We start from the raw sequence: 16,324 nt of genomic DNA on the forward strand, positions 1-16,324 counted from the left end.
TTCAAATGGGGGGGGAGATGAAGATTTCTGCAGGGATCACGGCTGCCAATAATACACAGAGAGGTGGTGCTGTGGAACTCCAAGCCAGTTTGTTCCCAGGCCTGTACATTGCACGAAACTGCATGGGGGACTTCCAATTCTGAAGGAACCATCCCTGGTCAGACATCACAGACAGAATTTTTGTATTAGAAGAACGCTGCTGGATCAGGCCCAAGGAGGTCCATCTAGTCCAGCACCTTGTTTCACACAATGGCCCACCAGTTGCCTCGGGGAAGCCCACAGGCAGGGGCTGAGGGCACGCGCCCCCCACTCCTGCTGTTGCTCCCCTGCAACTGGGTGGTGGCCTGTAGCCAACAGACTCGTGGCCATTGTGCTGTGGACCGTTCTGCTCACCGTATCGCAAAAGGGACAGAAAAACCCAAGCCACAAAGGGTGCAGCAGAGGGTGGCCGGGATGATCAGGGGCCTGGAGCACCTTCCTTGTGAGGCAACAGCATCTGGGGCTTTTTCGTTTAGCGGGGTGGAGAGGCAACTATGGGGAGTCATGCCAGAAGTCTATAATGCCTGGCGTGGAGAGAGGGGTAGGGAGACACTTTTCTCCCTCGCTCAAAACACTAGAACCAGGGCTCATCCCATGAAATGGGTGGCCAGGAAATTTAGGAACCACCAAAAGGAGGACTTTCCCCCACACATCATTAATCTGTGGTATTCACTGCCACAGGGTGTGGTGATAGCCACCAGCTTGTCTTCTTAGTGCCGGCTCCCGCCTGGGGAACTTCCTCTCCAGGAAGGCTCACCTGACACCCACCTCCTCCAGGTCCCAGAACAAGATCTTTGAACTGACTCAGGTCTTTTCGAAACCATTGCCTTTAGCGTGGTTTTATCTGCTGTTTGAGTGCTGTGTTAATCTGCTGTGGCTGACCATGCCGGATGGTTATCTTTCTTTTTTCTATTGCTGCTTTGTCAGATGCCACTTTGTGGCATATTTTTCAAACTGGAAAAGCGGCTTTAAGTTATCTTTATGAAATAAAAGAAACACATAAGGCGGGTAGCCGACTGAGAGGGGCCAGCAGGTATTGATTAAATCAGGGTTCCTCAAACTTGGGTCTGCAGATGTTGCTGGAGTACAACTCCCATCATCCCCAGGCCTTTGGGGCTGGGGATGATGGGAGTTGTAGTCCAGCAACATCTGCAGACCCAAGTTTGAGGAACCCCGGATTAAAGGAAAGATGAGTCTAGACAGACAAAGCTCCGGAGATGTTCCTAGTGAGAGTTGTGTTGGGGGGAAATCAGATATGGAGAACTGAACCAAAGCTCAGACCTAAGGGATTCCAAGGCTGCATAGGAAACACAGCACCTCTCTTCTCAGTTGAAACCAAGTACGTAGAACCGGGAACCACGCACACTTCGGATGTTCACCTCTGCCTCCATCTCCCCTGTCCTCCCCGCATCACATTTTAGACTGTAAGCTCCTTGGGGCAAGGACTGGCCCTCTGGTCCTTGCACAAGCCCAATGCATATGGATGGAGCGACATCCAACAGGCAATTACGGCGATGCAGAGTAACGGCAGGCTAGCTGGAGTACTTTTGTCTTCTCTCAGAGAGGGGGAGGGAAAGAACGCCTCACAACTGCTCTCTCCCAAGTGCTTGGAATTTTTATTAGAACTAAATGAGGAAACAATTGGTTCTGCAGAGTATATAACAATCCACGGAAATAGAAAACGGGGTCAGATTGTCCCCGACCCTGCAAAAGGGAGAAACGGAATGCAGGGCAGCTGCTTCAGACATCTGAATTCCAGAGTTTCCTCCCCAAAATTCACTACAGACAGGGATAGGACCCAGTGGTAGTGCTTTGCAGGCGTTCTCAAGCTGGAGTCCACAAATGCGGCTGGACTGCAACTCCCACCATCCCTGACTATTGGCCCCTGTGGCTGGGGATGATGGGAGTTGTAGTCCTAAAACATCTGGGGAGCCAAGCTTGAGGTCCCGTGTCTTTTAAGGCAGCGCTGCCCAACTCTGGTCGCCCCGCTGTTCTTGGACTACAACTCCCATCATCCCCAGCCACAGGGGCCAATAGTCAGGGAAGATGGGAGTTGTAGTCCAACATCTGCAGGACAGACCAAGCTGTGCAGCCCAGGTGCAAGGGAAGCGATCTGGGTCTCACCTGTGCCCGGAGACCGCCAGAAGCCCTGCTCCGTCACTGAAGGCTCCAGGATGCTCCGTATCTCAGGTCACAAAAGTGTTTTTAGTACAGCCTCAGCGGATTAGAGCCGGCGTGGTGTAGTGGCCAGAGAGGTGGACTAGGACCGGGGAGACCCGAGTTCAAATCCCCGTTCAGCCATGAAACTTACTGGGTGACTCTGAGCCAGTCACGTCTCTCTCAGCCTCATCTACCTCGCAGGGTTGTTGTGAGGATAAACACGACCATGTACACCGCTCCAGGCGCCTTGGAGGAAGAGAGGGATAGCAATGTGAAAAAAGAAAGAAAGAAAAAGCGAAAAACCAAGCCACGGGCACAGGGGCGTGCTGGTTGTCTGCCCTGTGGGCGTGCGTCTTTCCTGCTCATCCACTCGCGATGCCCAAAAAGAGAAAAAAGAAGCTGGCTGTAATGCAAGAGGGGAGGGCATGCCTCTATAAAATGTGCTCTGAGCCCGTGCCTGCCAGGACCCACACTCTCCCTTGCTGCTACCATTTCTTATATGCTGCTTTTCAATGGAAACGCCCTCAGAGTGGTTGACATGGGGAAAGGAGAAGATTAAGGTGGTTCCCTGCCCCACAAAGGCTCACCGTCTCAGAAGAAACATAGGAGAGGGGGCAGCCACTGCAAGGTTGCTGTGCTGGGGATGGATAGGGCCAGCCGCTCTCCCACTGCTAACAGGAGAGGAGTGTAGGAAGCTGCCATATACTGAGCCAGACCCTTGGTGCATCGAGCAGCATTGTCTGCACAGACTGGCAGCGGCTTCTCCAAGGTTGCAGGCAGGAATATCTCTCTCAGCCCTATCCGGAGATGCTGCCAGGGAGGGAACTGGGAGCCTTCTGCATGCAAGAAGGCAGGTGCATCTGCTCAGTGGTAGAGCATCTGCTTGGCATGCAGAAGGCCCCCGGTTCCGTTCCTGGCGGCATCTCCAGATAGGGCTGGAAGAAGCTGCTGCCAGTCAGTGAAGACAATACTGAGCTGGATGGACCAAGGGTCAGACTCCGCATAAGGCACACTGCTGGGGTCTTATTTCCCATATTCACCCTCAAATGGCACCACGCCCCTCTTTCAGGCCTGCAGAAACACGGCTCGTTGCATCTGGGGCAGAAAGCAAGACCACAACACCCTGAACCTGGCAACTGTCCAAAAAAAGCCCTTGGATGGAGACAGCATCTGGGTTCTCCAGTTGTTGCTGAACTACAACTCCCATCATCCCCTGCTGCAGCTGCAACAGCCGGCCTCCTTAACGAAGGAGTCTTGCTACAGATTCAAACGCTGGGGCGGCTTTTGCCTTGAGAAGCGCCAATTTCCGCAGCTGGGGTTCAGCTTGGACCCCCAGAGGTGGCTGGACGTCAAATCCCATCACTGCCAGCCACCAGGGAACCCCTCGCCTCCATTATGGTAACGGTCACAATTCATGGGCCGCTTTTAAGCCACTCGGCGGGGTTTATGCTCCTTGCCAACGGCCCCAAAGGGCTAGAAAGGGGACCGGAGGCAATCGCAGGTCCTGGGAGTGGGGAAAATGATCCAAGGCCTTAAATAATATTTTTTTAAAAAGTTACACGCTTCAGTGGGATGCTGCAATGACAAATGTTTTTAAAAGAAGCGGGGGGGGGGATTGAAAGAAGGTCATAAAAAGAAGCCGGGAAAGGAAGCGGGCAGAGGTGACCCAGTCCGCTCCCTTGCCAGACGCCCCGGTGGTTAGGGCTCAGCGTTCTTCTTGCCCTGCCATCTATGCATTTGGTCAGGCAGTGTGGAGCCAGCTCAGGTCCCCAGCCCTCATGCGTTGCACTGGAAAGTTTACAAAACATGCCAGCGCCCGTTAAAAATCCAAAGCCTGCAGGGGACGGGTGTGTGAGGAGCAGGTCTCCCAGAATTCGTGGGCGGCGTGGAGTGCGAGGGTTGAGTGTAGATGCATCTAAAGCACCCGCCTTCCGCTATCTCAGGGGTTCTGCCAACCGGTGGTCTTCTGGATGTTGCTGAACTACAACTCCCATCATCCCCAGCCCCAATCGAGTTGTAGCTTAGCAACACCTAGAGTAGAACTGGCTGGGAACCCCGGCACCATCCCAATCCTTGCTTAAAGCCAACCAACCAGCGGGGTGGAGGCAGAAATACCTTGCAGACAACCCCAAATCCTGCAACGGAAGTCATGTCAGTCAACGGAAAACGTGGAACTGGTACAGACAGCGCATCAAGCGGGGTGCAGGCTTTGACCCCCTCGGCGCTCAGCACGGATCAAGCGGAGGCCTGTCCAGTCACTCCCCTCAGTCTGGCTCAGGAGGAGGGCGAGTCCCCCAGGGATGCCACGACGGCACCCCACTGCAGAGACAAGCAAGGGTCCCGGTGCTTCCTGGTACGGATTCCACCCTGTCGCACTGGCACACGGAGGGCATTTGTTCAGAGAGACGAGGCAGGTTTAACTCGGCACGCTTAGGGTAAAGGACACCCTGTGTCTGCAGGGAGGAGGAAAGACCGTTCACAGCACCCCTCCGGAGGGGAAGGAGAAATGCAAGCGGCTGCTGCCGTGGGAGCAGAGTACAAGCCGCAGCCAATGCAAACATTTTTTTAAAAAAAGCTAAATGATATATCACAGCTGTGTGTTATACAAAGGTTATGAAAAAAAACACGAGAAAGTACGAAGCGAGAGAGCATCGCGCCGGACTCCTGCAGGGGCCCAACGCCCGAGTCCTCTGCCCGCGGAGGGAGCCCCGATTCGGCTGGCAGTCCGGCGGAAGAGATCCGGGGCAGGTGAGCTCTCCGAAAGGTTGCGCTGTGGCGGGCGGGAGCTGCCTCCGGAGCGGGAGTGGCGGCTCGCCTGCTAGAGCTCCTCAAAGAAGGCCACGCGGGACTTTGTGCTCTGTAAGGTGAGCTGAAAAAGAAGGGAGAAGAATTCATAAGCATCGTACAAACAGGGTGTTGAGGCTGACTGCAAAGCTGTCTCTATGCATTCTGGGAGAAGAAAGCACTGTAACAGGGATAGGCAGCCCTGGTTCTCCAGTTGTTGCTGAACTACAACTCCCATCATCCCCTGCTGCAGCTGCAACAGCCGGAAAACCAGGGTTGCCTAGGAAGCTGCCATATACTGAGTCAGACCCTTGGTCCATCTGGCTCAGTATTGTCTACCCAGACTGGCAGTGGCTTCTCCCAGGTTGCAGGCAGGAGTCTCTCTCAGCCCTGTCTTGGAGATGCCGCCAGGGAAGAAACTGGGAATGTTCTGCATTCAAGCATGCAGATGCTCTTCCCCAGAGCAGCAGCTGCATCCTAAGATATCAGCCATCAAAATTCCCCATGAGCAAGTTTATAGTCCTTATGGGGGCAAAAGAAAAGACCTGAAAGTGTATGGGAAATATCTGGTGACATTTCCAAAACCATGCTGTACGCTTTCCAATGGTCCACCTCACAGCATCAAATTCTCACCTTGGTTTCACTTGGTCTGGTGGTAGCAAGCATGGATTGTCCCCTTTACTAAGCAGGGTCTATCCTGATTTGCATCTTAATGGGAGACTACATGTCTGCACACTGTAACAGTGTGAGCACTGCAAGATCTTCCCCTCAGGGGATGAAGCCGCTCTGGGAAGAGCAGAAGGTTCCAAGTTCCCTCCCTGGCAGCATCTCCAAGACAGGCCTGCTGAGAGAGATTCCTGCCTGCAACCTTGAAGAAGCCGCTGCCAGTCTGGGTAGACAATACTGAGCTAGATAGACCAATGGTCTGACTCAGTAGATGGCAGCTTCCTATGTCCCTATGCTGCCTGCAGGACCTTAAGGGCCACCCAAAGGGCTTGGGTCTCTCTCAGCATACATTACACACACACACACACACACACACACACACACACACACACACACACACACCTCTGCTGCCCACCTCACCCCCCTGCATGGCCCATTTTGCTGTCTAAAAGAAAATGAGTCACTCGTGGATGGAGGAGAAAGCCGCATTGAAATATGTATGATAACAGGGAGCAGATGACAGGAGGACGCAAAGATTTCGCAGGGAGGCCAGGAACTCTGCAGAGCAGAAGTCGGCTTTCCGTTCCATGCACAAGCCGGGGGGGGGGGCAGCTCCAAGAGAATCCCCCCCACCAGCCCCGACACACACACACACACACACACACACACACACACACACACACACACACCAGGGAGATCCGACCGGCAAGCCACCCTTTCATTTGGAAGCCCAGGGCAACACGCCTTCTCGTTTCAGCCCACTGGCCTGTCAATCTCCCAGCAATTGCAGCACGGGAGGTGGTGCCGAAGAGGGCAGCCCGTTCGACCAGGGGCCTGGAGCGCCTTTCCTGGTGAGGGGCCCGGCGGCAGCATCTGGGGCTTTTTAGTTTGGAAAAGAGGCGACGACCGGGGAGACATGGGAGAGGCCTAGGAAATGATGCATGGTGTGGAGAGAGAGAAAGTTTTCTCCCTCGCCCATTAGAACCGGGGGTCCTCCCATGAAATGGGAGGGCCAGGAAATCTAGGACTGACCCAAGGAAGTCTGCGGTTTTTCACACCGCGCAAAATTCATCGATGGACTGGTCTGCCGGGGGAAGCGGTGATGGCCACCAACCTGGGAGGCTTTAAGAGCGGCTTAGACCAATTCAAGGAGAGCAGGTCTATCAATGGCTACTAGGCCTGATGGCTGTGGGCTACCTCTAGCCTCAGAGAGGGGAGACGCCCTCTCCTCGCGCCTGTGGGCTTCCCAGAGACATCTGGCGGGCCACCATGCAAAGCAGGATGTTGGACCAGATGGGCCTTGGGCCCGATCCAGCCCACATAACATAGGTGCTGTTCATGTTTGTGATCCCTTCTCCCTTTGGCTTTGCAGCCTAGCTCTGGCCCAGATCCATACCCATCCCTAGCTTGGGCTTCACCCTCACAGACCTTGCGTTAGGTCCCATCTCACACAGGCTGGTTTTCCTGCGTGCACCCCATGCAACTGGCCACAGGGCAAGGGTGGAGACAGAGACCCACACACCGAGGCGAAGCTCACCAGCCGGCCTTTATTTGTGGTCTCCGCCAATTGCCTCTCTCCCCTCCAATCCTTTTCTGGCACACAGGCAGAGAGGGCTGAGGGGAGAAGCACTTTGCACTGGGAGATGGACAGAAAGCCCAGCTTCACCCATCACTGCACCTCCGAGATAACCCTGGCCGTTGCCGTTTGCCAAGAGATCCCCGCCTTCCCTCCACGAAAGGACAATTCCGAACGAGAAGCAGCAGCGACAGTTAAACTGGCTGGGCATGCCTTGTATAAACAACCCGAGCGCCTCCCGCCTGGGACTGAAGCAGTAAGTAATTTATGAGTGGCACAGAGGAGGCTGAGAAGGAAGAGCCAACCAGCCCTTCGGAAGCAGGGAGACGGGACCGCGGGGCGGCAGGAAGGTGGAAATGAAAGGGAGCCGCGGTGATCTTATTTGATTACGGCCCCCATAATAGGCGCCTTGGGGGAAATGATGCCTTCCAGATTAGCAAATGAGAACGGGCACATCTGAAAGGCGCTTCGGTAACTGGGAACGTTACAATGCGGACTGACTCGGTGGTGAGCAAGGGTCAGGTGTTGGGTGGGGGGGGGGGAGAGAGAGAGCGAGCGCACCTTACGGGAAACACCGAGGCCCGTTAACTCAAGTCGTGATCCCTCCCTCTCCTCTGCCTGTCTGCTTCTTGTCTCACCTGCTAATTCCCCCAGTGCCAGCTCCAGAAGAAAAAGCTGAACTGGAGAGGAAACTCTGCAGGGGCTTAATGCCCTCTGCTGGAATCTAGCCAGGGGCCGACCAGGATGGCTCAGCAAGCTCTGTCCTTCTTCTCTCAAGAGCTGCATATGTACTTCCTTGGGTGACAGCTGCCCATAGCTCCAGACACCTCTGCTACCAGCCAGTGTTGCCTTGAAGGCGTGCGCACGTGTGCATGAGCGCACACGTTTTCTGGACGTCCGCTCAGTTAATTTTAGATTAACAGGTTGCATCAGGAAGGTCCCACTCGGAATACATACATGTGCACGCACACTGCCTTGATAGTGCCGCCCAGAACAAAACTCATTCTGCACACAGATGAAAATTTTTTTAGAGCGAACCCTGGTACCAGCCTAAGCATAGGAGGAGAAAGGGGAGAGAACAGAAGTGCCTTCCTCTGTTCAATGGCAGCCCGTTCCCCCTCTAAGCAGCTGGACTGGACAATCAGCACACAGTTGGGACCAGCTTACAAGTTGGTACATGCTAGCAAAATAATGCTCAGGGTCGTCCAACACGGATTAGAGCCCGATGTGGAAAGGGACATGCCGGATGTTCGAGCTGCTTTCACAAAAGGCCGAGGAACAAGAGACATCACTGCCGATGCACGTTGGGTAACTGAGAAAGCCAAAGAATACCAAAAAGTCAATATGTGCTTTATGGACTGCAGAAAAGCCTTCGACTGTGTTGACCATGTCAAGTTGTGGAACATCCTTAGGAAAATGGGCGTCCCAGAACACCTCACTGTTCTCATGAGAAACCTAGACACCGGACAGGAAGCCACAGTCCAGACGGAACATGGTGAAACAGGCTAGTTCCAGACTGGCCAAAGAGTAAGACAAGGCTGTATACTTATTTATTCAACTTATATGATGAACTGAGAGAAGCTGGATTGAGTGTGGATTGAGCTAGATTGAAAAGAAGATGAGCGTGATCTTAAAGCTGGAGGAAGAAACATCAATAATCTGCGCTACGCTGAGGACACCACTCTGAGAGCTGAGAATGCAAATGATCTACAAGCTCTAGTAATGAAAGTCAAAGAGCACAGTGAAAAAATGGGGATGACGACTAAATGTCCAGAAGACTAAACTAATGACAACGGGTACAGCAACCAGCCTGAGAATTGACAATGAAGACGTTGAAGTGGTGGGTAGCTTCTGACTTTTAGGAGCGACCGTCAACAGTCAAGGAACCAGCAGTCAAGAAATACACTGCAGACTAGCACTTGGTAGGGTTGCAATGAAGGCCTTGGAAAGGATATTTAGATGCCGTGATGTGTCTAACCTACAAAGATTAGAAGCGTTCGGAAGATGGTTTCCCCCGTGACACTCTATGGATGCGAAAGCTGGACTTTGAAGAAGCAAGACAGAAAAAGCATTGAGGCCTTTGAACTTTGGTGCTGGAGAACTTTGGGGGCTGGGAGCATTCGCCACTGGTGGGCTGGCATGTAGATCTGTAGATGCCTGTGAACAAATACTGCAAATTAAGCAACTTGATGCCCATTCTCTCACTGCCCATCGTTCATTCTGCAAATCTCCACTACTTTGCAAACTGTATTCTAGTTCTGCTAGTCATGGGAAGGGGCAAACAACTCTGCAGGGGACCCTGGAAATCTTCTTCTGCAACATCCCTGGCTGCTGAGGTTTCAGCAGGCATTGCCTACATGTTTGTAAACAGATCTTCAGAATCCCAAACGGCTAGAAACGGGCTTGAAAACAAAAACAAGCAAACCTGAGATACGACGCCAGCAATTCGGTTCTGCAGCTTTTCCTGTGTTTCGGAGGAATCGGGGTAGACACACAGCCCTGCTGGCCAATATCGGCCAACGCAAAGATTGAATTGGCCCCATTTAAATGAAACGGCATTAAATTTGTACCAGTGTCATTTTTGGTAGGGATTCAAATGGTCGCTCCAAATTCTGAGAATTCAAAGATGCATTTAGAGAGCACACATTTAGGGAAGGCAGCGAACAAGTTAACTATATCAAGGATCATTATGAAATCTGGAACACATTTTAAAGGTTTTGGAATAGCTATTACAAGGAGAATATACCAACAGAGATATTAATATTTGAAGAGCAAATGTTCTGCCTTTCTTGCCTATTTGTCTTGATTTTATTGGACTATAGTGGTTTATGGGTACTTTAAAAAAAGAAAAGAAAAGAAAAACTCTAAAGGACATATTGTGGTACTGATGACATGCTGCAAGAAAATGTGTCCCTTCGGGAGGCCTTTGGGGGCTTTTGACTACCGTTGCAAGATAGCCCCAGCAATATTGTACTGGAGGAATGGGATAGAAATATTTTAAATAAATTAAAGATAACATAAAATTAAAATTATTTAAAACTGAGTAAGGAGCAGGGGTACAGTGCAGGGGTAGGCAACCTTAGCTTTCCAGCTGTTGCTGGACTACAACCCCCATCATCCACAGTTTATCGTGGCTGGAGATGCTGGGAGTTGTAGTTCAGCAACTGCTGGAGAGCCAAGATTGACTTCCCCGGTTAGGGTGCTATCTAATATCCAAAGCACTTCGCATACATTAATCTGGGGGTCCCCACCCCAGATGTTGTTGATGGGGTGATGGGAGTTGTAGTCCTGTAACCCGCATATTTCAGAGGACTACTGCAAACAAAAGGAGTAATTAACAAATCTGGTGTTTGGGTCAAATGTGCCCCAAAGCCGGTCGGAGAAACAACATTCTGGGTAGGATGCCTTGAGAAGAAGGCCAGTAGCAAAGGAAACAAACCAAGCCTTCATTAATGCCCTTTAACAGGAATAAAACAACAGCCCCCCCACCCCCCAATGGGGTCACTAGTGATGATATTTTCCACACATACAAAAATGAAATGGCAAATTCTGGATGGGAAACGAGACGGGATCTTGCATTCACATGGATCCCAGCCCTACCCTCGATGCTGAAAGAGGCTGCCAAGCACTGAGCAGGCTCAGCATTCGTGACCTGGGCAGCCAAGTCAGACGAGAGGGCAGGAGTTAAAAGCAAATGAGTCTCAGAGCCAGTCGGAGGACATGGTGTTCCTCCTTCCCAGTCCAAGAATTGACAGAACGCACCCAGCGATGGCTGCATCACTCCGCGAGAACATTCAGAAATCATCAGGGAGGAGAAGAAGAACAACAACAACAGAATGGAAGGAGGAGAGGCAGCCGAGGGAGACGCTTCCGGCCGTGTCTGGAAAAGAGGGTCTCAGTTCGCACTCGGGTTCTGACCCAGGGTGCCTTGGAGTGGAGGCTACCATGAACTCTAACGGACTCTAAGCAAAGCTGAGAAAAGCCGGCGAGGATCAGAGCTGAAAGGAGCCAGCAGGGCGTAGAGGAAAGAGTCTTGGGCTAGGATCGGAAAGACCTGGGTTCAAATCCCCACTCGGCCACCAAGCTCACTTCGAGCCAACGACTCCCCGCCTAGCTATAAGGATCTAACAGAGGGTGAGCATCAGCTCCTGGGAGGCAGAGTGGGATGAAAACGTAATTTATAAAATAAAATAAAATATAGGGATTCCTAATAAATAGTAATAAAGGGGTTCCCAAGCGGAGGCCCTCCAGATGTTGCCGGACAACAACTCCCATCACCCCCCGCCACAACAAATCACAGCAACATCTGGAATTGCACTGCTTGGAAAGGAAGGCCCTCCACTCCCCTGCACCACGCAGGCCAAAAGCAGAGGCATCACAGCCAAGTCTATGCTGGCCAAGAGACAGCAGCTGGCCGTGCCAAGGAGTCCGGTGCCACGCAGCCCCAAGCCAGACTCCGCTCCGAGGGGGGCCTGCAGCCAGAGCCAGAGCCCCCCCTCCCTCACCCAGCGGGGGCCACCCTGAGCTCCTCTGGGGAAGGGCCAGAGGACGCTGCCTCCCACGGCGTCTTGCCCAGCCTGGCCTGGAGAGGCTGCCAGAGACCGGGGCCTCCTGCATGCAGATCTTAATGGTGGACCAGTACCAGGGGGTCCAAAAATGAACAGCAGGGAATGTCGGGGATGCCCACTGAAATGCACTGGATCCTTCCAAATGCCCAGGGAATGTGTGGCAATAATAATAATTATAATAATCTGCATCGAGCTCTGTACATGCAAACACTGCCCACGAATTTTCAGGAGGAGAGCTGGTCTTGTGGCAGCAAGCAGGAATCGTCCCCTTTGCTCAGCAGGGTCTGCCCTGGTTTGCATTTGAATGGGAGACTAGATGCGTGAGTACTAGACGATATTCCCCTTAGGGGCCGCTCGGGAAAGAGCGCCTGCCTGCTGGCATGCAGAAGGCCCCAAGTCCCCTCCCTGGTGGCATCTCCAAGAGAGGGCTGAGACTTCTGCCTGTAACCTTACAGAAGCCGCTGCCAGTCTGGGAAGACAATGCTGAGCTAGACGGACCAAGGGTCTGACCCAGCAGCCTATGTTCCGAAGTGCATTTGCATCATGCGTGGATGGGGCTAGAGTCTCTGCATCTTCAAGGCCGCCGGACGACCCTCGGATGGCTTAGGAAGACCCTCGACAGGGTCGGGAAGAGAATGTCTCGGGTCTCCCCTGTACAGAAGTGAGTTCTGGGACCGCTGTCCTCTGGACACAGGCTCACCAAAAGGAGCGACGCGGCCGATGAAGCTTGTGGGTCTGAGCTGCCGGAGGAAGCCTGTCCGTGCCCCAAATCCCAGGCACCAAAACGGGCACACGGAAAAGAGGAGGGAAGACACAGCCTCCCCCAAGCCCGGCTTGCACCCAAGCCAGGGACCGCCTCGCCACAGACTCGTGAGAACAGGGAGGCTTCCTGGGACAAGAGGCAGGGCTGTCTATTGCCGGGGCGTTTAGGAGGAGGGGGTTTCGTCCCAGAAGATCCGGCTGGGAGCCCGGCGAGCTGCGCCAAAGCTTGGTTCGTCTTGCGCTCACCAGCCAAGGAGCGGGACGACTCCCAGCCGCCTCTGGCACTGTCTCGCCCACGGGGCTGTTCCCCGCAGCTGCTGGGGCCGACCCACATCTCTCCTGCAGCTGCCTGCTCACATCCCATTAAAGCCAGCCGCCTGCATCCCGCCACCGGAGGAATTGCAGCTGCTCTGGCCGGAGCTGGCTGCCGCTCCCCCGCTCCGATCCGGCAGGGGAGGCCGCTCCGAGGGCGAGGCGAGGTGCCTCGGGGTCGTGGAGGCAGTCCCAGCAGCAGCCTCGCTTGCCTTCCCCCTGCTCCTTCGGGCACCGGCGGCACGGGAAGCGGAGGGGGCCCGGCTCCCATCCCGCCTGGCATTGCTCACGCCAGCTTGGCTCTTGCTTTTGACAGCTGCCGTGCGGCTGGGTGGCCCGGGGGCGGCCCCGAGGTTGCCACGGACTGCCCGCACACAGGCCACAGGTGGCAGGTCAGGAGCTGATCTGTTCAGTCCAGTAGAAAGAAGAGGCTTACCTGGCCTCTCCGGAGCAGAAGCCGTGGGGTAGACCCCCCCCCCATGCCTCTTTGAAAGAAGCGAGGGCCCTCGCTTTTTGTGTCGGCTCATTCTCTCTCCCTCTCCCAAGACAACCCTCTTGGCCGTTGTTCTGGAAACTACCCATCTCCCCCTCCCTGGCACCGTACGAACTGGTAGCAGCTCCCACACTTCAGTGGCCAGCACCTCCTACGCCGAGGTCTGCGGGGAGAGGCTGCCTCTGCAGATGCCCCTGGCTTCCATCCTCGGGTTCGGCATTGCAGCACCCTGGCCCTGCAGAGAAACAGATCCTGGTCCCAACTGCCTCCACGCCTGTTGCCAGAAAAAAACAACACTGCCAGCCAAGAGACCTTCCTCTTTTGTGGCCACAGGGTGGGAGAGAGTGTGTGCTCTTTGCTTCAACATGGATGCAAGGAATATACATGTGGGTCTGTGCACACACTTACACACACACACACACACACACACACACACACACAGCAGGATTGTGCAAGCAAATCAGAGCGATTAGAAGCAAATTACCTTTTTTTTGTCACCGAGAGAAAATTGATTTCACAAGGCAGGATTGTGTGATCGTCTCCTTCCAGCAGGGAGGGAGGAGAGAGAGTGGACTCTACTGTGCACTGCCGGGGGAAATCAAAGGGGAGGAAAAACAGAGAGATGGAGGGGAGGGGAGGGGAGGGGAGGGGAGGCAGGCAATCAGGCCGGCCGGATTCAAAGGGGACCACGGCGGCGCCTGGGAAGGATGGAGGGAGACGGTGCTTGCTCCTCGGTGCTGCGGCTGGTGCATTCCCCTCGAAGGCGGGAGGAGGGTGGGTTGGGTTGGATTTCCAGCAACCGAGAACTCCATTGCCGGCCAAGCCGTTCTACAGCAGCTAACTCAATAACTGCCAGCACAGCACTTCGGCTGGCCTGGCAGAATTAGGTGGAATTGAAATGAGACCACCAAATCCACTGAGGCGCCTTTCCCAATACACGGGAGCGGCGAGGCGGGGGCGCGAAGGCGAGGCGGGGGCTGCCGCTTCGAAGGGCCTCCGGAACCCTGTGTGGGCAGAGCAGAGAGGACAAGATCCCAGGGAGGGCTTTCTTTGGCGCAGGGGCATCGACGGAGGGGAAAGAGCAAGAGCAGAGGCTTCGTGGTTAACTCAGCCGGAGAAGCTGCCTTCCACTGAGTCCGGCCATTGGTCCATCTTGCTCAGTATCGCCTGCTCGGATTGGCAGGGGCTCCTGGCAGGAGTCTTCCCCAGCCTGACCTGGAGCTGCTGCCAGGACCTTGCAAGCAGACGCTCTTCCCCTGAGCTACGGCGCCCTCCCCTCGGGGGAAGATCTGACCGCGCTCACCTGCAGTCTCCCCTCCAAACAAAAACCACAGCAGAGCCTGCTTAGCGAAGGGGACAAGCCAGGCTTGCTACCACAAGGCCAGCTCTCCTCTTCATGCCACATCAGAGTCATCTGCATGGAAGCCCAAGAGGGGGTGTGCCATCCGTACCGCACAGCCACCTCATCGGGAGCGTGCATCCAACCCAGACGCCGACTGTGCCCTTTCCTCAGCGCAAACCATTCTTGCACGGAGGCCCACTGGCACCGCCTCCCATCCGCAGGGCCCCTGGCAAGCGTGGGGTACGTCATAGCTTGCGGCAGATGCCTGGCAGCCATTTATGTCAGGCAACCGGGCTTTCCCCAGAGGCAAAGACTGAAGAGGCAGAACTCTGACACCAGCAGTAAGAGCGTGGGAACACGCACGGTCACAGCGTCGTGCCCCTGAGAGCACCTGTGCTGGAAAAGGCCCACCCTGGGAGTCGTGTGGAGCTGGAAAGAGCAGAGCAGGAATGCATCGGGGAGTCTGGCTGGATCGGGCAGGGATTAAATAGAGGCTCTGCTGCCCTCTCACACGATAAGGATTGTACAGGCAGAACTCGTGATTCATTATCTGCGGGTTCACCTTTCTGGACCACGGCACACACGGGAGGAAAAACGGCAAGAAGGAGGGTTAATTCCGCATATCCGTGGCTTGGAGATGGCTGGATGATGATCCCGGAGATCATTTCCAGCCGCCATTTTGGAAAAGGGAGCCATTTTGTGGCTCATTTAATTTTTTAAAAACCATTTTTGTTCTGCGAAAAACTGCAGAAGTATTGAAGGATTTGGACTTCCGGGGTGCGTTGCCGGGTAGCTGGAGGCCCGCAGAGCACGGCAGGGCACTATTACACTCTTTTCATTTCCCCCAGGATTTCTGACCCTCCGGGAAACTAACACCCCCCCCGCCCATTCCCACAGGTGCCACGACTCATTCATGGTTTCGTTATTTGCGGTTGTAGGCCAGGTCCGGAACCCGCGTGAACAATGAGATTGCCATCCCTGCCCCTTTACGAACCTCGCAAGGCTCCCACCCTGTGATTCCAACGGCTCGTGCGGTCGCCTTCCTCCAGCCACAACTCCGCAGCTGACCAAGTGGGCTCTCGCCCACTTATAAATCACTCCGTCTCCGAGTGCTTCCAAAGGGCCCCGTGATTTAGCTCAGTGGCATGACCTTCTGGCCCCAAGTGTGGGGTTGCACAACTCCGGCCCGCCTGCAGACTAGTGGCCATGGCGGCAGGGGATGATGGGAGTTGTAGTCCAAGCAGAGCTGAAGGGCCGGAGTTGGGCAGCCTTTGTTCACTGAGCCATCGCCGGGTTAAGTCGGGACGTTGGCCGCTATAAAGAAAGAGAGAGTGAAGCCTTCGGGAGGGAGTGACCACAAGCAGAGACGCAGTGGGTGGGGAAAGGGCTAAGCCCGGGGGAGGCCACTCTGGCCTCCAGCTGTTGCAGAGCTACAACTCCCATCATGCCCAGGTACAGCTGGGGATGATGGGAGTTGTAGTTCAGCAGCAGCTGGAGAGCCCAGGTTGCCCACCGCTGGACTGAGCGCCGTCCCGGCATTCCCTGCAATGTCTCTGCTCCCAGCTGCCCCCCCTCCAAACAGCTTCCCCCCACGAACCGAAAAAGGAGCAGCCATTACGGTT

The 16,324-nt window shown here is 54.5% G+C and overlaps 1 protein-coding gene across 8 annotated transcripts in view; it reads right to left on the reverse strand.

The window, feature by feature from the left end:
* Nucleotides 1-1,636: 1,636 nt before the first annotated feature.
* The window catches only part of NF2 (NF2, moesin-ezrin-radixin like (MERLIN) tumor suppressor), a 90,025-nt gene continuing 75,337 nt past the window's right edge, over nucleotides 1,637-16,324 (reverse strand). For all 8 annotated transcript variants that reach the window (XM_053279971.1, XM_053279972.1, XM_053279969.1 and 5 more), the window contains one exon: nucleotides 1,637-5,068. In XM_053279971.1, the coding sequence (XP_053135946.1) occupies nucleotides 5,018-5,068 (51 nt within the window). In that variant the 3' untranslated portion in view covers nucleotides 1,637-5,017. The remainder of the gene's footprint in view (nucleotides 5,069-16,324) is intronic.

Source organism: Hemicordylus capensis, chromosome 15 (assembly GCF_027244095.1).
Source record: "Hemicordylus capensis ecotype Gifberg chromosome 15, rHemCap1.1.pri, whole genome shotgun sequence".
NCBI lineage: Eukaryota > Metazoa > Chordata > Lepidosauria > Squamata > Cordylidae > Hemicordylus > Hemicordylus capensis.